The sequence below is a fragment of the Marmota flaviventris genome, chromosome 8 (assembly GCF_047511675.1).
Source record: "Marmota flaviventris isolate mMarFla1 chromosome 8, mMarFla1.hap1, whole genome shotgun sequence".
NCBI lineage: Eukaryota > Metazoa > Chordata > Mammalia > Rodentia > Sciuridae > Marmota > Marmota flaviventris.
In genome coordinates this window covers 84,069,546-84,094,468 of record NC_092505.1, presented here as the reverse complement: position 1 = coordinate 84,094,468, position 24,923 = coordinate 84,069,546, and the positions used below count along the sequence as shown (strand labels likewise).

Here is a 24,923-nt window from a genome sequence, read left to right as displayed (position 1 = left end):
TGCACATCATGAGATTTTCTAGGAGTCACCATTCTTGTGACCAAATTGATGAGAAGTGTAAAAGGTTCTGGCCCAGGTTGAGGGACCTTTCTTCAGGTTTTGGGAAACTTCCTTGGAATTCACAAAGAAGCGAGGAAGGAATTGTAGCTTTGAAAGAAATGCAGTGTTGCTGGAAATCTATTTTTGTTTAATTTCTAAATTTCCTTTTTTTTTTTTTAAGAAAAAAATCACAAAACATTATATCTGAAATAAGGTGAATGCACATACCTAATATGTATATGCAGTTCAGGTGTTCACTGGTAAATATTGAGCAACATGCTTCCAAAATGACCAGATACAAAGAAAAGTGCTGACATTACAAGCTGTGAAGGGAGGTGAAGGGAGAGTGGGTTTTGCTGAGGAAACCTAATCTTTTCAAGGTTAGGGGTTAGGAGAGTGGGGCAATGGGAAAGAAACTATAGGATCATATTTTCTGGTGACTGTCTTAGCCTGTATAACAAAAATACCCTATACTGGGTAATTTATGCACAATAGAAATTTATTTCTCACTGTTCCGGAGGCTTGAAGTCCAAGATCAAAGTGCAAGGAGGTTTGATGTCTGGTGAGGGCCTATTCTCATAGATGGCACCTTCTCTGGTCTGCACAAGGCATGGGGCAAGGCAGATCCCTTCACCTCTTGTGAAGACTGACAGAATCACTTCCTAAAAGGCCCCACTTCTTAATACTGTCACATTGGGTTTCAACATATGAATTTGGGGCAGGGGACAAGATACCAACATTCACATCATAGTAATGAGTTTCATTCTCACTTTTTCCTCAATATCACCGAAACTTCTATTTTAGCCCAACAACCACCAATACAAGTAGGAAAAAGTAAAACACTATATATCAGGCACTTTCACAGACCATATTTTCCCTTCTCCCCCACATCAAACTTCCAGGTAGCTTTTAGCAGTCCAAGGTTTCTCAACATTGGCAGTATTCACATTTGGGGCTGGATAATTTTTTGTGGTAGAGGCCATTTTGCACATTGTAAGATGTTTAGCAGGGTCCCAGGTCCCTAGTCCCTAGATGCCTTAACTACTCGCCACCAAGTTCTGACTACAAAAAATGTCTAAAGACATTGACAAATATCCTCCATGGGATAAAATTACTTCTAACAGAGAACAGCTGTGTTAATCCTTTCTTTTTTTTTCCTTTCTCTCTTTTGCAGTGCTGGGGATTGAATCTAGGACTTCAAGCTACCTCCCCAGCCTTGTTTATTTTAAAATTTTGAGACAGAGCCTCCCTAAGTTGCCCAGGCTGACCTTGAACCTATACTACTACTGCCTCAGTTTTCTGTGTCTCTGGGATTACACATGTGTGCCACCATGCCTGGTGTTAGTCCCCTTTAAGAGAGGAGGAAACAAGCTTAGAGAGGCTTAGTAACTCCTCAAGTTCAGGCAATAAGTAATTTTGGCAATATTTAAATACAGCTTCTTCTAACTCCCTGGGTTTCAATCTGAACGTACATTGAAATCATCCAGGAAGATTTATGAAATTCTAATGTGTGAGATCCATTCTAGAACAAGTAAAAAAAAAAAATTCATGAGATATACATAGCAGGGTGTTGGTTTTTTAAAACTCCCAGGTGCACCCCAAGTTAAGACTTCCAAAGCCCCTGCACCAAAAGATACAGGGAGGTTCCGTGGTCAGCATGAAAAACTCAGCCTTTACCCTTACACCCTAGTTCTTCACCAGTCGGTAGCTGAGAAATCCCAATATTCCCAAGGCCAGGCAGTCACCTGCAGTGATCTCACAACAGCCGATCTTTAATTGCCCTGTCTTCTGGAAAACAAAGAGAGGAAGAAAAGCCCAAACAAGTCAATACTCACAGTGCGATGATTTATCCACTGACTGTGGCGGTATTCCAGAGTTCCCCCTAACTCCTGTGTCAGCTGGCTTTTGTCAATGTAGCCATGAAGGTCAGAAACTGAGTTTAACATGATGATCTGTAGGGGGGAAAAATTATATTTTTCATGGGTCCTCACATAGCTCATATAGATTCTACTTTTAAATAAGACTTTGAACTTGAGTTATTAGGCATTTATATCCAAAGATGGTTACTATATATAGCAGAGAACTATTTTAAAGTCTCTTTCCACATTTCCCTTTGGAACAAGGAATACCAGAGTCAGATAGCCTGTGACAACCTGGTGACTTGGGTCAGGGAAATCAGTTCTAGGCTACTCACAATCAGGTCTCACTTTAGGTAAAATTTTGTCAAAATTCCCGAGCTAATAAAATATATACCATAGTCATCAAAATAAAGGACTGTGTCGGGGCCTAGGATATCTGTAATGAGAAGCCCAATAAAGTGTGGTCCAGGAATATCAAAATACAAGATAGAGACCTATAAAGTTTGTATTGAAAAGAGCCACACCAATGTAACCTTCATGAAGAATGTTTGTATGCCCCCAATTTATCTTTTAGGAGAAGACATATGGAGGCAGTTGGGAAGGGGGTTATATCCTAACAATTCTGCTCACACATTTAGAGGACACTGACATAAACCAGATGGCCTCTCTCTACTCCTCCATGGCAGTTCTGACCTCATTATGGTCCTGAAATAGAAATTTGGGGATACAAAGAGAATACTGAGTCTCAAAAGATAAACACTTGGAAACCATTGGAATGCGGAATAAACAACTTGGGAGCGACCAGCCCGTATCCCTTGCATCTGAATCCTTGCCTGCAGCTTGATGATTGGCTGATGAAAAAACAACAAAACCTCCAGCAACCACCAGGCAACTACAGGAACCATTCCTTCAGAGACTATGTGTATTGAAGACTTTGGTGACCAAGAAATGACCCTGGCCTCATTATGACAGTAGGACACACACCCCTGGAGAGTTAAGATTCTAATGAGGCGTGGCATAATTGGAATGTGCAAGGACAGTGCACTAGCACGAGGAAAACTGGCACAAAATTGCACAACTCCACCCTGGCCCCACCTCCTTCAGCCCCCTAGCTACTGTCTCTTTATCAGCATTAAAACCCCAAACCAAGACAATGTGTCCCATTATTTTTTAAAAATTTTAATTAGGTATATATGACAGCAGAATGCATTTTGATTCATTGTCCACAACTGCAGCACAACTTTACATTTCTATGGTTGTATACGAGGCAGTGCTGCACAATATGTGCAGTCATACATGTACCTAAGGTAATGAGGTCCATCTCATTCCACCATCTCTCCTGCCCCCATACTCCCTCCCCACCTCTCCCTCCCTTTTGCCCCATCAAAGTTCCTCCATTTTTCCCATGTCCCCCCCCATTATGAATCAGCATCCACTTATCACAGAGAACATTCGTCCCATTCTTAAGATAGCCTGAGCTCTGTTCTGAGAGCGTTTACCTTCGCCTTTCACTTTCTAGAAAGCTCTTCTTTTTTTTTTTTCTAGAAAGTTTAGCAAAGTTTTCCTTTGCTAAAACCTGATGCATTCTTAAGTTCTCTTCTGTGATGTGGTCAAGAATTGGAGGTCTGAGTGGAAGTCTCCTGAGCTCCTGCAGACCTCCTCAGATCCCCTTGTGGTGACAGTCTGAGCTTTCTGACCCAGGGGCTGGAGAGAACCCTGGCTCTCCCCTAGCCAGGGACAAGGGCTCCTCAACCCTGTCTTTGAAATGCCTTCCACTTGAAACCTTCAATTAACAACCTTATTTTTTTACTCTATGTTGATTATTTTGAAAATTTATTCTTGGTCAGATATAAGAATATGGACTTTCTTGTATTATTATATGAGTCAAGTGATAAATTCATTTTGGAATGAAAAAAATATATAAATAAATTAGGGTCTAAAAAGTCTATAGGAGAAACAAAATTAGACAAAAAATGATTTATTTATTTACTATGTATTAAACTGCTAATAAATGCCAAGAACTAAGGAATAAAATCATAAGTACAATGCCTGAGGAACTTGGGTTTAGTGGCATTTGATGACTATCTCTCCTTATGTTAACCCCAAGGTCCCCAAGACTTTCTCCTTCACCTTTGAAAACTGTTTGGGAATTTTACAAATACAAATTTTAGCAACATTAGAGAGGAAAAGAAAAAAAAAAAAAAAACAAACCCTAAATCCATCTAAGCTTTTTCCTCCTAAAAATGTTAAACCACTTATGGGAGTTTGAAAAAAGATTTACAGGCTTTCTAAATGAAAATTATAAGACAGGTAACAAGATATTATCTAGTTAAGAATGTATTTTGCTTCTGGGAATATCTGTTTGTTCCTATGGTAACATTTAGTACTGAAAAAAAAAACAAACAAACCAAAAACCTATGTACAATTTCGTGTTAGACAGAAATAACTTTGCCCTGTAGCCTGAAGTGTCAAAACCTATCCTGCCAGACTATGTATTTCCAATTCTCCTTATCTAAACAGGGAGGGAGGTGTGATTTTTCACACTTGCCAGGACTCTGTTTTCTCATCTTAAGCTTTAGAAAGGGCCAAGAAGAATTTTAAATTGAAAATTAAGAATAAAAGGAGCATATTAGCAGAAGTGTTATGCAAGTCAAAAAAAATCTTAAGGTAAAATCTTTGGATTAGGCAAAGAGTTCTGCATTATGACACCAAAAGCATGACTCATAAAAGAAAAGTTGATAAGCTAGATGTCATCCAAATTTAAAATATTTACTCCATAAAGTCACAGTTGAGAGAATGAAAATATAACCCACAATTGGGAGAAAATATTTGCAAGTCACCTGTCAATGACTTATATCCAGAATATATACAAAACTCTCAAAACTCAATAATAAGAAAATAACACAATCAATAATGGCAAAAGATTTGAACAGAAGCTTTGTTACTGGAATCCTAGATCAGAGGGGAATGGACTTCAAGAAGTCTCAACAAATCAGGTCCAGCCACTCATCCCAGAAACAAAATGGAAAAAGTAACAGTGAAAGTCAGGAAAGGAATTTATTCAATATAGCTATATTGGGAAGACAAAGGGGATCAAGTGTCCTTAACCCTGTTTTCAGGGGTACTGACATGAACTCTCAAATTATGTAGCAAAGTGGGACTAGAAGTACACATAGCCAAGCAGTCTTGGTGAAACTGTGGTCTGGTTGATCATTTTCTCAGGGCCAGCCAGGCAGAGCCTTGTTGGTAGCTATGAGAAATTTGCTGTTGCCTGGGGAGTAGTTGCAACTCATCCCAAGCTGTTTAACCATCAGACCTGTTGTTCCTGGAATCCAAGGTAACTGCAGGAAGGAATGATTCAGAGAAAAGGGCAGGTGGGAAAGCAAGATTTTGGTGTCAGTTCCTTCAGGTTAGGTGCCACTGGGTGATGTGGAAAAGGATATTGTAAAAGCTGGCATATGACAATCTGTTGATTATGATGTCCCTGCAAACCTTGAAAATAGCTTAGTTATTTTTCTTATCTTGTTGCCTTCTGCCTTTAAGGGAGAGGATTACCAGCTTTTCCCAAGGGTTAAGGTAGTAAAAGAGGCAAATGCAAAATGAAGGCAGAGATGTCAATCTTTTATCCTGTTTTAGTTACCCTTTGGACAGCTGCAGTCCCAAGTGAAGATTCAGTACTTTTAGCAAAAGCAGCCTCTAAGGCCTTGTTACAGCTTCACCAAAGAAGATATACAAATCGAAAATAAGCACATGAAACGAGATTTAATGTCATTAGTCATGATGGAACTGCAAATTAAAACCACAGTGAGATACCACAATACAAGCAACCAGAATGACTAAAACTTTTATTAATTACCAGTTTTTGGCAGGGTGGCAAGAATATGAAGCAGCTGGAATTCTCATATACTGTTAGTGGGAATGAAAAATAGTAGAGCCACTTTGCAAAACAGTTCAGCAGTTTCTTGTAAAGTTAAATATATACCTACAATATGTCAGAGCAAAATCCTGCATGATGTGAATATTTATAGCAGCTTTGTTCTTAATCACTAAAAGCTAGAAACAACTGAAATGTTCTTCCCTGGTGAACGAATAAACCTGTATCTCTATAACATGCGACAATATTCAGCAATATAAAGAACTGTTGACACATCCAACAACATGGATGAAACCCAAATGGTTCGTGCTAAGTAACAGAAGTCATACTCAATGTCTGCTTAGTATATAATTTCATTAACATGATTTTCGGGAAAAGACAAAACTGTGAGGACAGAGAACAGATCAGTTTGTCAGCTGTTTGGGATGCGAGAGGAACTGACTAGAAAGAAGAGCATAAGGAAATCTGGTGGGTGATAAAACCATTCTGTAGCTTGACTGTGGTGGGAATTAAATAACTCCATGTGTTTGTCCAAACAGAACTATGTACCAGAAAAAGTGAATTTTACTGCACGTTAAATTAAAAAATGAAGAAGGCAAAGCAGTTTCAACACAAAAATGTTTTCCTCCTAATCTACTCAGGATCAAGAGTTTAAAAAACAAGTTTAAAAATTTTATATAGGAAAGGGAAATAGCAAAACCAATCTGCTGGTCAAACTCACAGGACACACTGAGCATGTAAATCTGACCTTAAAGTACTTGTTGTTCTGTGTTATTTCTTTGTTTCTGTATTTGCATATTGGGCATCCTTCATCACAGGATCAATTAAACAAACACTATTTTCTTATTTTCTGTGTTCTTGATGCCCTGCATATGTGGCCTCAGTGATTGGCCAGAGACTGTCCCTGCCATGGCTAACCCACAATCCAGAGATGGCCAAGGATTCAGCAGGGAGCATGCTTTTCATATGCAAACCAGCCAATCCCCATCCAAATCCCCATCCACATTTATCAAACTCATATGCACAGACGTTATTTCCCCCACCCTGAAACCAGCCCAGAGCCAGGTACCAGATAACCAGAGACTACTTGTGTAGCCCAGAGGAATTATTCAAACTAGCCAATCATAAGCTGTTTCCCCTGGCCTGCCTGGCCTTTCCTGCAGAAAGGCTTTGGCCTGGGTTTCCCCCTTGCTTCTGCTTCTGCCTCCTGACAGTGCCTCCCCTGTGACCTATGCAGCATTGTGATGATCCCTTCCCTGGAACTCTCTCGAGTGTAACAAACTTCTTTCCAAGCCTCTGCATTCCCTTCTCTGGATCCAAGAACTTTAGGATAACACGTACCACTTGCACATTCTTGGAACAGTTGTTATACATTAAGCATGTCTTTTTTTGTTTCCTTTTCTGTATATATTTATGTTCTTACCCATTACTTGCTTAAAGCTGTTCCTGCAGAAGATGTTGGCTCTTTCCATTACAAACGTAAACATTTCCTGTTTTCTGCCACAGACTTTTTTTTTTTTTTTTTAAGAAACCAATTTTCATGTCCATGATAACCTGCCTTTTTGTGAGACTGCCTTAATGACTTCACATAACAGTTTGGCAAGGCAGCTGCAAGTCTAGCTGTTTCAGAATGACCAGCAATAGGCGCTCGGAAACCCTCACTACATTCAAATACTCTGTCTTCCTTGACCACAATTTTATTCCTGTGCCAGGAGATCTGTATGCCAACTATGCATAATGAACTTATTTCCCCTTCAATTTATAAAAATATAATTATTATCTAACTAGAAATGAACAGGGAGATATGATAATAAGAGAGGCTGAAGGCTACAAAAGTACTAATATCACAACCACATTTTAAAAACAAAGTAAGGAAGACAGCTGGATCTGTCATTTAAAAGGCAAAATGTGTTTTGAAATTTGTTTCAAACTTGGTAACCTAAGACTCTGGATTCCATGGAGCATCAGACTTACCTGGGGAGAGCAAGGTTTGTGTGGGTCAAATGCAGCCTACAAGGCAAACTTGTACTGGAGAATGACCTAGCAAATGTGCCCAGGGTTCAGGTGGCAGAGAGCTCTCTGAATAGTTGATTTTAAGTTTCAAATCAAAAGTAGACTAGGTAGGGAATCAACATAACTACCGGAAATAGCTAAAGACATAATATTGAGATAATGTAGATGTCCTGTCCCTCCTCAGGGTAGATGCACCATATGAAAAGCAGGACATAAATCACATAGGGGATCTGTATATACATGGTCACTCAGAGGCATGTTTTATGTACAACCAGGGCAATACATAGGACATTGAGCAACTGATCAGTTAAAACAGAGTGGCAAGAAACATTTGATTAGTCTTCAATACTGAAGGGTAAAAAAGCTCATGAGGACTGTGACAGGTCATTTGCTTCTTGTTAGTTGTCATCTCTTCCCAAATATCAATCATTACTCAATTCAGGAAAATTGAGTAAGAAACTCACAGCTTGTTTGATTTCCCTTAAACACTCAAGCTTTTTGTTTTTGAGGGGGGGTACTGGGAATTGAATCTAGGGTAGCTTTACCACTGAGCTACATCTCCAGCCCTTTTTATTTTTTACTTTTGAAATAGATCTCACTAAATTGCTTAGGGCCTTGAGAAGTCATTGAGGCTGGTTTCAAACTTGTGATCCTTCTGCTGCAGCCTTCCCATCCACAGGGATCACATGCATGTGCCACCACACCCAACTCAAAACTGTTATTTTGATTTTGTATTACCACAGCTTAGTTTGTCCTATCCTTGAACTTTACATAAAAGGAATCATGAAGAATATGCTCTTTAGCATATAGTTTCTTTATCTCAAGAGAAATTTTTATAGCCTCTTTAGGAAGCATTTTATTGTTGATTCATGTTTAAGAATTTTCACCGATGATAGAAAATCAACACTTAAGATACTCTCCTACACAGCCAGGTTCAGCTTCTGAATCTTGGTTTATGCACACATATCAATATATTTCTCTCCAATACAATCATTCCACCCATGATTACTGGATCAGATTTAATCTCCAATTTTAATACTTGGCCTTAACTTAGGAAGCTCTTCAGGACTATCTTTAATTCAGAGAGCACAGCTTTATCTAAAAGAGACACAGTGGTCATGGGCAAGGTACTTCTCCATGGTGCACACTCACAATGGTAGAAAAGGCAACAATGATGCCATGGATACTGAGTATTCTCAGCAAGCAGGTTGGATGTGATGGAGGAAGTCTCTTTTGCTGCCATGTCATTTAGGCTTTTCATTTTGATGGAATTGTTAACACAGGAATTCAGAATAGAAGCAACCACTTTGGGTTCTCAAGAGAATATTATTGAGCTGCTTCCATGTTATTACATGTATTAGAACTTTACTGCTGTTTTTTTTAGGTTTATTATTTTTTATAAATTTTAAAATTTATTTTAATTAGTTGTACATGAAAATAGAATGCATTTATACACTTTGATATGTCATACATAAATAAAGTATACTTTCTTATTTTTTTGATTGTACATGTAAGCAGAATCACATCAGTCATGCAATCATATATGTATATAAGGTAATACCATCCGTTTCACTCTATTATCCTTCCTATCCCCATATCCCCTCCTCTCCTTTCACTCCCCTCTATCTAATTTGAAGTAACTATATTCTTCCCTAAAGCCTCCACCATTGTGAATTAGCATCCACATATCATATTTGGCTTTTGGTGAGAGCCTACAGATTGTGAGAAAAACTTTATCACATGAACCTTAGATAAATCATTAATCTCTAGGATATATAAAGAACTCAAAAAACTTAACACCAAAAAAAAAAAAAACAAATAACTCAATCAATATATGGGCTAAGGAACTGAACAGATACTTCACAGAAGATGAAATGCAATTGATCAACAAATATATGACAAAATATTCAACATCTCTAACAATTAGAGAAATGTAAATCAAAAAATACCCTAAGATTTCATCTCACTCCAGTAAGAATGTCAATCATCAAGAATACAGGCAACAATAAATTTTGGTTAAGATGTGTGGAAAATGGCACACTCATAAAATACTGGTGGGACTGCAAATTGGTGCAACCACTATGGAAAGCAGTATGGAGATTTCTCAGAAAACTTGGAATGGAACCACCATTTGATCCAGCTATCCCACTTCTCAGTTTATACCCAAAGGATTTAAAATCAGCATACTACAGTGATGCGGCCATGTCAACATTTATAGCAGCTCACTTCACTGTTTTTTATTGCTTAATGTTATTCCTTTATAGAAGCATGCCACAGTTTCTTCATCCATTTACCTGTCAATAGACATTCTTTTACATATTTTTTTGGTAGACATACATTTTCATTTCTCAGCTGGGTCACAGTTTAAGTCTATGTTTACTTTATAAGAAACTACTAATTATTTCCAACGTGGTTGTACCATGTCTTACAACTTTTGTTGGCTGAAAAGTATTTCACTGATTAGGTAGAATAAATTAACTTAACTAGTTGTCAATAATTAAGTTCTTCCCAGTCTTTAGCTATTAAAAACAACTTCGCCTAGGAATGGTGGTGCACATTTATAATCCCAGAGACCTGGGAGGTTGAGGCAAGAGGATCTCAAGTTCAAGGCCAGCCTTGAACTGCAACTTAGACCTTGTCTCAAAATAAAATATAAAAAGGTCTGGGGACAGAGCCCAGCAGTAGAGTACCTCTGGGTTAAATCCCCATGTTATGGTTTAGATATAAGGTGTCCCCTAAAAAATTATGTATAAGACAATGCAAGAAAGTTTACAGGTGAAATTATTGGGTTATGATAGCATTAATTTAATCAGTGTATTAATCCCCTGATAGAGATTAACTAGGAGATGACTGTAGATAGCTCCTCCAGGTATACCCTGCCTGCCCATAGTCACCTACCTGCCCACAGATAGGACCTTCACCAGGCATACTCTACCTATCTAGTCACCTACCTGCCCACAGATAGGACTTCCTCCAGGCATACCCTACCTTCCCACAGTCACCACTCAGTTAATCCTACCAAGGGATTAATACCTCATAACCCAATCATTCCAACCATAAACTTTCTTGATTGTCTCACACATGAACTTTTGTGGGACACCCCATTATCTAAACCAGAATATATCTGTAGAATAATTCTTATAGACAGTTCAAAGAACATTTACATTTAAATTTTCTATAAATGCTGATAATTAGTCCTTCATATTGGTTGTTACCAACTATATTCCTACCAGCTAAGCATGAGAGTGATTGTTTCCACTGTTTACCAAACTTATGCATACAATTTTGAATCTTTTTTAAAAATTTTGTTGGTTTTTCACTGTACAGATTCTTATGTCACCCCCATGCTTTAGAGTCACATTTTCTTTCAAGTTTACCCTTTATCTTCCTCCTCTATTATCTTTCCTCAGTTATATACCACTTCCAGATCAACATAACTCTAGTACACCATTTCACCATCTTACTCCCCAATTAGAAAACCTTTGCTGGACCCTCATTGTCTACTGAATAAAAACCAGACGCTTTATCCTCCTGCTGAAGATACTATTTCATGTTTCCTTCCAAAATACTATTTTCTGTGTGCTCCAACAAAACTGGGGATTCCCATAGACTTCATAAGAAGTATGTGCTTCTTGCCCTGTGCCTTATGTGCTTCTTGCCCTGTGCCTTTGTGCAGGCTGTTCCTGGCCTGGGATGCCCTCCTCTCCCTCTGTACCTCTTGAGTCCCACCTTTCTTAGCAGCCCAGTTCAAATGACAGATGCCCCTGAGAGATAGAGACAAGGTGAGAAGTCAAGCTTACCGGCACTTTCATCTTAAATTCATCTCGATAGTATTTAATGCCAATGTCAGTGAATGTTCTCTGGATAAGGCGAGATGGACGAAGGATGAATATGAGCTGTAAGTTTCCAGGAAATGCCACCTGCAAGCATCACGACAAGTGTTAGGGTAGAGAGAAAATGTCACATCCATTACCAAGATCTACTTTAGTCTTCTCCTGCCCAAGATCACAGAAGAAAAAGTTAAATTGGAGGCCATGGATGTCAAAGAATTAGAATAAATCTCAGAGAATTTCAGAATCAAAAGAGCCCTAAAGGTCAGGTAACCCAAACTACTCTTTAAAAAATAAAGCAAATCAAACCAATGAGCAAAAAAATATTCTTATTATAAAAATAATTCCTACTATTTATATAAAAATTGGGAAATAGAATTACATTAGAAAAACAAAACCACCCATGGTGTCACAGCCATATTTAATATTTTAATTTATATAATTATAGTCTATTTGTTTGTTAAATTGTCTATATCATAGTTAGACTTACACCACAGTTACTATGTAACTTGCCTTTCCACTTAATATACTATGAGCTTTTATTCCTGTTATTTAAAGAAGTCTTTGGAAATATTTTTATGGGTGCATGATTTATCTAATCAATACCTTTTTGCTAATTGTTTAAGATTTTTTATATTTTTATTATTATAAATAAAACCCAAATGAACATCTTTATACATACTTTGGAACATTTTCTTAGGATAGATTCCTATAAGAATTACTGAGCCAAAGAACTAGCATTTTAAGGGTTCTTGGTAGGACCCTTTGTTTTGTCTGTGGCCTCAGAAGCTAGATCTCTGGAATAGTCATGGGCATCAACAATGATGGTAGTTATCTCACAGATAAGGCCTGTAGAAAAACTAAAGGGACAAAATAATTAATGTACCAAGGGAAGGCAGTACTCCCTTCTCCATCTTTGAAACACAAGCTCCTAGACAGGACAGCCTTGCATTTTGTTGTATCATGTTAGGATAAATCAGCCGAGGCAAAATGTGGGTATCTGGATGAGGTTCTAAAGCAATCTGAGAAGACTCTATGTGGGTACACGTCTGTATGTATGAATGCTTCTGTATGAGGGTGTATGCAAGGCTTCAACTGTCCTTCTCCCATCCTAATTCCAGCACTCACATTAACACCCTGACATTTTTCACCCTCTTTAGTCAGGCTTCACTGTCCTTATGAGCCTGGGCTAGGGTAAAAGAACTGGTGTAAGTGGCCCTGAGACCACATGGCTGGGTTCACAGGTCTGAGGTTCCAACAGAGAAAAGATGCATCTACTTGCTCAAAGGCAACAGTGGTTAAAACTGACTAATAAGGAAAAGGAAGCCCATCCAAAATTGTTCAATTTAATGCCAAATGCAAACATCCCTTAAACAAATGTATCTAAATACCATTTTGTCTGGTTTTGCCACTGTTTTTCTACTTTGTGAAAAAGTAATTTGAATAGTAAGATGAAGACTGTCTTAAATCAGGTATCCCCCAAAGCAAACAATCAGACAAAGGATTTGGGTACATCTGGAAGCACAGATGAGGGAGTAGGGAGGTAGACAGCAATGCATAGACAATGCATAAATGATGGGGTTACTTTCATAGGTAAGGGAGGCTGAGAGCCTCTGAGATTTTGTTTGCAACACAGCTCAGAATTGTTCCAAAGAGAGATATGGAAGCTGGTGTTTACCTATCAACTCCTGTAACTCAATGGTTATCCTGTTAACTTCCCAGCCCTCCCTGCCTTCCCTTCTTCAGTAAGTAGAGAAGTCAATAAGGCAGAAAGACTCAGGGGAGTCTTTGTGATGCTCAGGAATTGTCTGTGGGAGACCTTCCATGGTGCAATAGCACCTGTTACAAAGACCTTCTCAAAATTTGACATAAAATAATTGCCTTTTCCCCATAACTTTGATATGAAATATTTGAAAAGACTATTTAAATGACTTTAACTATCATAGCACAAAAATAAGTATTTACTGCTATTCGTGTCAAGGATGCCTTTATGGAGCTCCACTTGTCCCTTCTTCTGTCAATCACAATGACGAATCCAATGCTGGCAGCCTCCACACTGCAAAAAAGCAAGGTCAGTGTTAGGAGAGAACTAAGGATTTGGTATGGCTCCCACAGCAGAACACATCCTGCCCAGCTCAGGCAAGTAACTAGGTCTGATCTTCCCACCAAAGAAGCCAACTCCCTCTCCCAGTCTGAGCCTGAGCCCCAACAGAGCAAGTACTTTGTTTCTCAGACCCTTTATAGGACTCAGATTCTGGCTGGCAAATCCATGCAACATCAACAGAGGACATGTGCTCATGTCTGAAGGAAGAGGCATGTGTCAGTTGAGAATCGTGTGTCCCTAGCATAGCAGAGGACATCAAGGTTGAGCTCCACCCTCTTTCTTTCCTCAAGTGGATATTAAGGGAGATATCAAAATCCTTCTCCAGGAGTCAGTCCTATAGGTATTCAGAAATAATACATGCCAGCGGGAACACAACCCCCTTCCAGTGTGTGGCCATATAGAAGCCATATAGAAGCCCTCCCTGCCCATCCTTAAGCCTGCACAAAATTCTCACAAGGTCCACAAAATAAAAAACATTTACTTTGTCTCCTTTGGGATAGAGTGTAGTATAGAGGAAAGAACAAGGACTTTAAAGCCCGGATTAAACCCTATTGCTATTACTTCCTAGCACTGAAACTGACATCTAATCTTTCTAACATGTGGTATCCTTCTCTGTAAAATTAGAATAATATCACCAATAAAGCAGTTGTTAAAAGCACAAATTCTGAAGTCAACCTGACTAGATGAAAATTTCTGAATTCTAGTGTATGTGTGTGTTTATATATATCTCCATATATTCTCCCTTGGGAGGGAAGGAGTTACTTAACCCCTCTGGTTTCCGAGACATTTTATTTTTAAAGCAGGATTAATAAAACAGTGCCTATTTATAATATTCATGTGAGAGTTAAAAGAGCATGTAAATGTATAAACATATTACTATATAAGTGATGACTATTATTTCTATGTGATTATTATGGAGATTAAAAGAAATGTAGGACATGAAAAATAGTTGGCCCACAATAACCCTTCAATAGCTTTCTAAATTGGAAAAAAGGTAGGCTTTATCCTAAAAAGTACCTGTAGGTGAATTAGGTAGAAGAGCTAAGCAAAATCTGAAAGAAAATATAAGTAGCTCATCTGAATTAAGCATCACTGGGTTGACCCATTATTGTAGGCTCATATTGACAAATGCAAGGAAGCAAGGAAAAGTGACTAAAAAAATCAACTGATAAAATACTCTGTAGATTTAGGCTAAGAGATGTTCCCATTGTTGGCAGACAGAAACTTTGGAGTAACTATGATCCATATGTTAAAAAAAAAACAAACAGAGGAAAAGGTAGATAAATGATGTATTGTTCCAATAGAGAATTAGAATCTATAATAAAAAATAAATGAACATTCTAAGATTACAAAACACCAATATCTGAAATTAAGAACTTGTTGGATTTGTTTAATAGCAGACTGAATACAGCAGAGGACAGGATAGTGGAACTGGAAACACACCAGTTGAAAATAATCAAAGTAAAGAATAGAGAGAAGGGGAAATAGAATAGGATGTAAGAGATATGTGGGATGTGAACAAAAGTCCCAGAAGGAGAAGAGAAAGAATGTGTTGCAGAAACAAATTTTTCAAAAATGGTTAAGAATTTTCCAAAACCTGAGAAGACATCAACTCACAGATTTAAGTGGTTCTCCCACTTCCACATAGAATAAAGCAAGGAAAATCCTGCTTTAATGAAAATGAAAGATCAGGAGAAAATCTTTAAAAAGTGAAAAAAGACTCATGACATTCAAAAGAACAAAATTAAAAAAAAAATAATCACTGACTTTGCAACAGAAACCATGGAAGCTGCAATCCAGTGGAATATGATCTAAGAGAACTTACCTGGAATTACTGAGAATTCTACACCCACTGAAAATTCATTCAAAATATTGAGGTGAAATAAAGATATTTCCAAGCAACTAGAGCTGACAGAATTTATCATTATTAGTCTCATACTTCAAGAAATACTAAAGGGTATTCTCCAGGCTGAGTGAAGTTGGAAGCATAGAGATGAAAGAAAAATAAACAGCTTGAAAAGGATAAATTTCTGGGTAAGGAGGTTTAGTTACGGGTCAGGAAGACTTTCATTCCTGTGAAAAGCAGCACTGGTTATATTAAAAACCCATATTTTTCCTTATATATGAGAGAACTCTGAAGACAAAAGAATTTAATAAATGAAGAATTTCTAGAGAAGGGTTAGACTTCCCATAGTAAGCAACTTCTAGAGCAGACTTTCCCACCAAGTGGTGGGTTACCTATTCTGAACAGACAAGCAAATGGATGAACCTGAAAAAAGATAATCCCACCTGGTAGTCTGACTCTGAAAAAAATCAATGAAGACACTGCAGATATTAAGCATGTGGATAAATATTATCAACTATGTGTCTTATTTCACTAAAGACTACTGACCACTCAAAGAAAAAAATAACAAGGTGAAATAAAATTGTCTATGTGAAATAAAATTTCTCAAAACAGCATTCAGTATGAGATGGAGTAAACAGAATTTTACTATAGAAATTAAAGTTGATTGAGATGGAATTATACTATTTATGTTGTATATAAAGTAATGTAAAATTAATACAGGGTAGATTGTATTAATTTAAGGGCACACACTGTCAGATTAGAGAAATCATTGCTAAAGACTCAATAGAGGAGATAAATGGAATACTGAAAATATTTGAGGGGTGGGAGTTTAGCTCAGCAGTATAGCACTTGCTTAGTATGCCTGAGGCCCTGGATTTGATTCCTAGCACTGAAAAAGAAAAGAGAGAGACAGAGGGGAAGAGAGGATGAAATAAAAAGAAATTTGAGCAATTCAGAAGTCATTACAAAAGGAGAAATAAAAGGACCAGCCACAGATGACATAAATAGCAAGACAGTAGATTTAAACCTAACCATTTTAATAATCACAGTAAGGGGAAATAGTTGATATCACTTCATTTAAAAGGCAAATACTGACAGAGTAAATCTATTGGTTATAAGAGATACACTTTAAACTTAAGGATGGAGATAGATTGAAAGAAAATGATAGCAAAAGTTATACCATGCAAACAACAATCATAAGGTGGCCAGTTTGTCTATAATAAACAGAAGAAAAAGTTGTGTTCAAAACGAGGAGTATTGGCAGAGATAAACAATTAATTCATAAAGAACCAACTTATCAAGAAGATGTAGAAATTCTAAATGTGCATAAATGCAGTAACATTGCTTCAAAACACACTAATCAAAAATAAAATTTAGTGGTGTGGGGGGGTGGCCCTGGAGAGGGGCCATGGCAGTATGAGGGGACCTGGCTGCAGTAGCTGATGAGAAACTACTAACGTTCCTGTGGAACATAATGGATGGAGAAGAGAAAACCTATGGTAGCTGTGAAAGCCCTGATACCATGTATGTCAAATTGATATCTTCTAATGGTCATGAATTTATTGTAAAAAAAAGAACATGCACGAACATCAGGAACAATAAAAGCCATGTTGAGTGGCCCAGATCACTTTACCGAAAATGAAACTAATGAGGTCAATTTTAAAGTGATCCCCTTCACATGTGCTATCAAAAGTAAACATGTATTTTACCTACAAGGTTCACTACACTAACAGTTTAACCGAGATTCCCGAATTCCCAATTGCACCTTAAATTATGTCTTTGAACTTCCTAGATTGTTAAATAAAACAAATTATAATTAACTGTTAAATTTTTTCACAGTATTTAAGACCTATATTCAGTTAGTAATTTTTTCATATATAGCATGTTGCCTGTATGCAATTGAACTACAAATTGAATTACAAAGCAGATTTTCTTCTGTTCTTCGACATAGCAATCAAAGTTAAAAATTGTTTCCTACATCAACAAATTAAGGACATTTCCACAAACTGAGAAATAAACATTTGTGCCAATTTTTAGGTGGTTTTGCTTATCCTTTGGATGGTGACTTTAAAAATTAGAACAATGATGATACAATAAATACTGAAATATAGGCATAAACGGACATGTTCTACAGGTAAATAACGGGGCTATGTATTTTTTTTTAAAAAAACATCTGATCTATAGCCACTGATAGTATTACTAGAGTTGTGCAAATAATTACATAATAAACATGTTTATAACTTAGCCAAAAGTTGACTTTTTAATTCATTCTCATTTGTTATACACGATGGCGAATGCAATTCATTTCATATTACATATATAGAGCACAATCTTTCAAGTAACTGATACTACACAAAGTATTTTCACACCATGCATGTCTTTATATATGTTAGGGTAATGAGGTCTAACTCATTCCACTATCATTCCTACCCATTTACCCTCTCCTTTCCCCTCCTTCCCCTTTGCCCTATCTAAAGTTCCTCCATTCCTCCCACGCTCCCCATCAATCGCCATTATGAGTCAGCAACCTCATATCAAAGAAAACATTCGGCCTTTGGTTTTGGGGGATTGGCTTGCTTCACTTAGCATTATATTCTCCAGCTTCATCCATTTACCTTAAGATGCCATTATTTTATTCTCTTTTCATGCTGAGTAATGTTCCATAGTGTATATATATCAAAGTTTCCCTATCCATTCATCTACTGAAGGGCATCTAGGTTGGTTCCACAGTTGGCTATTGCAAATTGTGCTGCTACAAACATTGATGTGGCTGTGTCCCTGTAGTATACTGTTTTTAAGTCCTTTGGGTATGGACCGAGTAGAGGGATAGATGGGTCAAATGGTGGTTCCATTCCCAGTTTTCCAAGGAATCTCCATACTGCTTTCCAGATTGGCTACACCAATTTGCAGTCCCACCAGCAATGTATGAGAGTGCCTTTTCCCCCCACATCCTCACCAACACTTATTGTTGTTTGTATTCTTGATAGTTGCCATTCTGACTGGAGTGAGATGAAATCCTAGAGTAGTTTTGATTTGCATTTCTCTAATTGCTAGAGATGTTGAATACTTTTTCATATATTTGTTGATTGATTGTATATCCTCTTCTGAGAAGTGTCTGTTGAGTTCCTTGTCCCATTTATTGATTGGGTTATTGTTTTTTGGTATTAAGGTTTTTGAGTGCTTTATATATCCTAGAAATTAATGCTCTATTTGATGTGCTTGTGGTTAAGATTTGCTCCCATTGTGTAGGCTCTCTATTCATCTCACTCATTGTTTCTTTTGCTGAGAAGAAGCTTTTTAGTTTGAATCCATCCCATTTATTGATTCTTTGTTTTAATTCTTACATTACAGGATTCTTATTTAGAAAGTTGGGGCCTAATCTGTCATGATGGAGATTTGGGCCTACTTTTTCTTCCATTAGGTGCAAGGTCTCTGGTTTAATTCCTAGGTCCTTGATCCACTTTGAGTTGCATTTTGTGAGATAGAGGTTTCATTTCATTTTTTCACACATGGATTTCCAGTTTTCCCAGCACCATTTGTTGAAGAGGCTATCTCTTTATCAATGTAAGTTTTTGGCGCCTTTGTCTAATATAAGATAACTGAAGTTATGTGTGTTAGACTCTGTGTTCTCTATTCTGTACCATTGGTCTACAGGTCTATTTTGGTGCCAAAACCATGTTGTTTTTAATTATTATTGCTCTGTAGTATAGTTTAAGGTCTGGAATAGTAATGCCACCAGCTTCACTCTTCTTGCTAAGAATTGCTTTGGCTATTCTGGGTGTCTTATTTTTTCAGATGCATTTCATGATTGCTTTTTCTACTTCTTTTTTTTTATATTTATTGAATAAATTTATTTTTTTTAATTTATTTTTTTTTATTGTTGGCTGTTCAAAACATTACATAGTTCTTGATATATCATATTTCACACTTTGATTCAAATGGGTTATGAGCTCCCATTTTTACCCCATATACAGATTGCAGAATTACATCAGGTACACATCCATTGATTTACATATTGCCATACTGGTGTCTGTTGTGTTCTGCTGCCTTTCCTATTCTCTACTATCCCCCCTCCCCTCCCCTCCCCTCCCCTCTTCTCTCTCTGCCCCCTCTACTGACATTCATTTGTCCCCCTTGTATTATTTTTCCCTTTCCCCTCACTTCCTCTTGTATGTACTTTTGTATAACTCTGAGGGACCTTCCATTTCCATGCAATTTCCCTTCTCTCTCCCTTTCCCTCCCACCTCTCATCCCTGTTTAATGTTAATCTTCTTCTCGTGCTCTTCGATCCTACTCTGTTCTTAGTTACTCTCCTTATATCAAAGAAGACATTTGGCATTTGTTTTTTAGGGATTGGCTAGCATCACTTAGCATAATCTGCTCTAGTGCCATCCATTTCCCTGTAAATTCTATGATTTTGTCATTTTTTAATGCAGAGTAATACTCCATTGTGTATAAATGCCACATTTTTTTTATCCATTCATCTATTGAAGGGCATCTAGGTTGGTTCCACAGTCTTGCTATTGTGAATTGTGCTGCTATGAACATCAATGTAGCAGTGTCCCTGTAGCATGCTCTTTTTAGGTCTTTAGGGAATAGACCTAGAAGGGGAATAGCTGGGTCAAATGGTGGCTCCATTCCCAGCTTTCCAAGAAATCTCCATACTGCTTTCCAAATTGGCTGCACCAATTTGCAGTCCCACCAGCAGTGTACAAGTGTACCCTTTTCCCCACATCCTCGCCAGCACTTGTTGTTGTTTGACTTCATAATGGCTGCCAATCTTACTGGAGTGAGATGGTATCTTAGGGTGGTTTTGATTTGCATTTCTCTGACTGCTAGAGATGGTGAGCATTTTTTCATGTACTTGTTGATTGATTGTATGTCCTCCTCTGAGAAGTGTCTGTTCAGGTCCTTGGCCCATTTGTTGATTGGGTTGTTTGTTCTCTTATTGTCTAATTTTTTGAGTTCTTTGTATACTCTGGATATTAGGGCTCTATCTGAAGTGTGAGGAGTAAAGATTTGTTCCCAGGATGTAGGCTCTCTATTTACCTCTCTTATTGTTTCTTTTGCTGAGAAAAAACTTTTTAGTTTGAGTAAGTCCCATTTGTTGATTCTAGTTATTAACTTTTGTGCTATGGGTGTCCTATTAAGGAATTTGGAGCCCAACCCCACAGTATGTAGATCGTAGCCAACTTTTTCTTCTATCAGACGGCGTGTCTCTGATTTTCCATTTTGAATTCACTTTTGTGCATGGCGAGAGAAAGGGATTCAGTTTCATTTTGTTGCATATGGATTTCCAGTTTTCCCAGCACCATTTGTTGAAGATGCTATCCTTCCTCCATTGCATGCTTTTAGCCCCTTTATCAAATATAAGGTAGTTGTAGTTTTGTGGATTGGTTTCTGTGTCCTCTATTCTGTACCATTGGTCCACCCGCCTGTTTTGGTACCAGTACTATGCTGTTTTTGTTACTATTGCTCTGTAGTATAGTTTGAAGTCTGGTATCGCTATACCGCCTGATTCACACTTCCTGCTTAGAGTTGTTTTTGCTATTCTGGGTCGTTTATTTTTCCATATGAATTTCATGATTGCTTTCTCTATTTCTACAAGAAATGCCGTTGGGATTTTGATTGGCATTGCATTAAACCTATAGAGAACTTTTGGTAATATCGCCATTTTGATGATGTTAGTTCTGCCTATCCATGAACAGGGTATATTTTTCCATCTTCTAAGATCTTCTTCTATTTCTCTCTTTAGGGTTCTGTAGTTTTCATTGTATAGGTCTTTCACCTCTTTTGTTAGGTTGATTCCCAAGTATTTTATTTTTTTTGAAGATATTGTGAATGGAGTGGTTGTCCTCATTTCCATTTCAGAGGATTTGTCGCTGATATACAGGAATGCCTTTGATTTATGCGTGTTGATTTTATATCCTGCCACTTTGCTGAATTCATTTATTAGCTCTAATAGTTTCTTTGTAGACCCTTTTGGGTCTGCTAGGTATAGAATCATGTCATCTGCAAATAGTGATAATTTAAGTTCTTCTTTTCCTATTTTGATGCCTTTAATTTCTTTCGTCTGTCTAATTGCTCTGGCCAGTGTTTCGAGAACTATGTTGAACAGAAGTGGTGAGAGAGGGCATCCCTGTCTTGTTCCAGATTTTAGAGGGAATGCCTTCAATTTTTCTCCATTCAGAATGATGCTAGCCTGAGGCTTAGCATAGATTGCTTTTACAATATTGAGGTATGTTCCTGTTATCCCTAGTTTTTCTAGAGTTTTGAACATAAAGGGATGCTGTACTTTGTCGAATGCTTTTTCCGCATCTATCGAGATGATCATATGGTTCTTATTTTTAAGTCTATTGATGTGGTGAATAACATTTATTGATTTCCGTATATTGAACCAGCCTTGCATCCCAGGGATGAATCCTACTTGATCATGGTGTACAATTTTTTTGATATGTTTTTGTATCCGATTCGCCAGAATTTTATTGAGGATTTTTGCATCTAGGTTCATTAGAGATATTGGTCTGTAGTTTTCTTTCTTTGAAGTGTCTTTGTCTGGTTTAGGTATCAGGGTGATGTTGGCCTCGTAGAATGAATTTGGAAGTTCTCCCTCTTTTTCTATTTCCTGAAGTAGCTTGAAAAGTATTGGTATTAGTTCTTCTTTAAAGGTTTTGTAAAACTCTGCTGTATACCCATCTGGTCCTGGGCTTTTCTTAGTTGGTAGTCTTTTGATGGTTTCTTCTATTTCCTCAATTGATATTGGTCTGTTTAGGTTGTCTATATCCTCCTGATTCAATCTGGGCAGATCATATGACTTAAGAAATTTATCGATGCCTTCACTATCTTCTAATTTATTGGAGTATAAGGATTCAAAATAATTTTTGATTATCTTCTGTATATCTGAAGTGTCTGTTGTGATATTGCCTTTTTCATCCCGTATGCTAGTAATTTGAGTTCTCTCTCTTCTTCTCTTCGCTAGCATGGCTAAGGGTCTGTCGATTTTGTTTATTTTTTCAAAGAACCAACTTTTAGTTTTGTCAATTTTTTCAATTGTTTCTTTTGTTTCGATTTCATTAATTTCAGCTCTGATTTTAATTATTTCTTGCCTTCTACTTCTTTTGCTGTTGTTTTGCTCTTCTTTTTCTAGGATTTTGAGATGAAGTATGAGATCACTTATTTGTTGGTTTTTTCTTTTTTTAAGGAATGAACTCCAAACAATGAATTTTCCTCTTAGAACTGCTTTCAATGTGTCCCATAGATTCCGATATGTTGTGTCAGTGTTTTCATTAATCTCTAAGAATTTTTTAATTTCCTCCTTGATGTCTTCTATAACCCATTGATCATTCAGTAACCTATTGTTCATTCTTCAAGTGATGTATGCTTTTTCCTTCCTTCTTTTATCGTTGATTTTCAGTTCCATTCCATTATGATCGGATAGGATGCATGGTATTATCTCTACTCCTTTGTATTGTCTAGGAGTTTCCCTGTGACATAATATATGATCTATTTTTGAGAAGGATCCATGTGCTGCTGAGAAAAAAGTGTAACTGCTTGATGTTGGGTGGTATATTCTATATATGTCAATTAAGTCTAGGTTATTAATTGTGTTATTGAGTTCTATAGTTTCCTTATTCAACTTTTGTTTGGAAGATCTGTCCAGTGGCGAGAGAGGTGTGTTGAAGTCTCCCATGATTATTGTATGGTGGTCTATTAGACTCTTGAGCTTGAGAAGAGTTTGTTTGATGAACATAGCTGCACCATTGTTTGGGGCATATATATTTATGATTGTTATGTCTTGTTGGTGTATGGTTCCCTTAAGCAGTATGTAGTGTCCCTCTTTATCCCTTTTGATTAACTTTGGCTTGAAATCTATTTTATTTGAAATGAGTATGGACACTCCCGCTTGTTTCCGAAGTCCATATGAGTGATATGATTTTTCCCAACCTTTCACCTTCAGCCTATGTATGTCTTTTCCTATCAAATGTGTCTCCTGTAGGCAGCATATTGTTGGGTCTTGTTTTGTGATCCATTCTACTAGCCTGTGTCTCTTGATTGGTGAGTTTAAGCCATTAACATTTAGGGTTATTATTGAGATATGGGTTGTTCTTCCAGCCATATTTGTTTATTTATGTTACTAAACATGGTTTGTTTTCCTCTTTGATTATTTTTCCCCCCTTTACTGTCCTACCTCCCACTGTTGGTTTTCATTGTTATTTTCCATTTCCTCTTCCTGTAATGCTTTGGCGAGGATGTTTTGAAGAGATGGTTTTCTAGCTGCGAATTCTTTAAACTTTTGTTTATCGTGGAAGGTTTTAATTTCATCTTCCATCCTGAACCTTAATTTCGCTGGATACACAATTCTTGGTTGGAACCCATTTTCTTTCAGTGTTTGAAATATGTTATTCTAGGATCTTCTAGCTTTCAGAGTCTGTGTTGAAAGATCAGCTGTTATCCTGATTGGCTTACCCCTAAATGTGATCTGCTTCCTTTCTCTTGTAGCTTTTAAAATTCTCTCCTTATTCTGTATGTTGGGCATCTTCATTATAATGTGTCTAGGTGTGGGTCTCTTATGATTTTGCACATTCGGCGTCCTGTAGGCTTCTAGGATGTGGGATTCTGTCTCCTTCTTCAAGTCTGGGAAGTTTTCTCGAATTATTTCATTGAATAGATTGCTTATTCCTTTGGTTTGAAACTCTGTCCCTTCCTGTATCCCAGTGACTCTTAAATTTGGTCTCTTGATGTTATCCCATATTTCTTGGATGTTCTGCTCATGGTTTCTTAACAGTCTTGCTGAGCTGTCTATGTTCTTTTCAAGTTGAAATACTTTATCTTCATTGTCTGATGTTCTGTCTTCTAAGTGTTCTACTCTGCTGGTAGTATTCTCAATTGAGTTTTTAAGTTGGTTTATTGCTTCCTGCATTTCTAGGATTTCTGTTTGTTTGTTTTTTATAACCTCTATCTCCCTGTATAGTTGATCTTTTGCTTCTTGGATTTGTTTATGTAATTCATTGTTGAAGTGATCTTTCATTGTCTGATTTTGCTGTCTGATGTCTTCCTTGAGACTCCAGATCATCTGAAGCATGTATATCCTGAATTCTTTATCTGACATTCCATCTGCTGCAGCTATTACCTCTTCTAAAGTTGAGTTGACCTGCATTGCTTGTGGTCCTTTCTTTCCTTGTCTCTTCATACTGTTCGCGTTCCTTTCTACTTGGTGAAACTGTTGTGCTATTGAATTTTCCCCCTATATATTTATATTGGTCTTGTATAGTTGCAAAGTCTCCCTCGCAGGCGCGGGCGGCGGCTCTGCCCCTCCTCCAATTGGGGCAATGTGCCTACCACGCCGGCAGGCCACTGG

At 37.5% G+C, this 24,923-nt stretch overlaps 1 protein-coding gene across 4 annotated transcripts in view; it reads right to left on the bottom strand.

Moving 5' to 3' along the window:
- Mcf2l2 (MCF.2 cell line derived transforming sequence-like 2) overlaps positions 1-24,923 on the bottom strand; it is a 279,778-nt gene that overhangs the window by 156,952 nt on the left and 97,903 nt on the right. For all 4 annotated transcript variants that reach the window (XM_071615435.1, XM_071615436.1, XM_027942238.3 and 1 more), the window contains 3 exons: positions 13,581-13,671; positions 11,586-11,705; positions 1,875-1,991 (listed from right to left, as the gene is read on the bottom strand). In XM_071615435.1, coding sequence (XP_071471536.1) covers positions 1,875-1,991; positions 11,586-11,705; positions 13,581-13,671 — 328 coding nt within the window. The remainder of the gene's footprint in view (positions 1-1,874; positions 1,992-11,585; positions 11,706-13,580; positions 13,672-24,923) is intronic.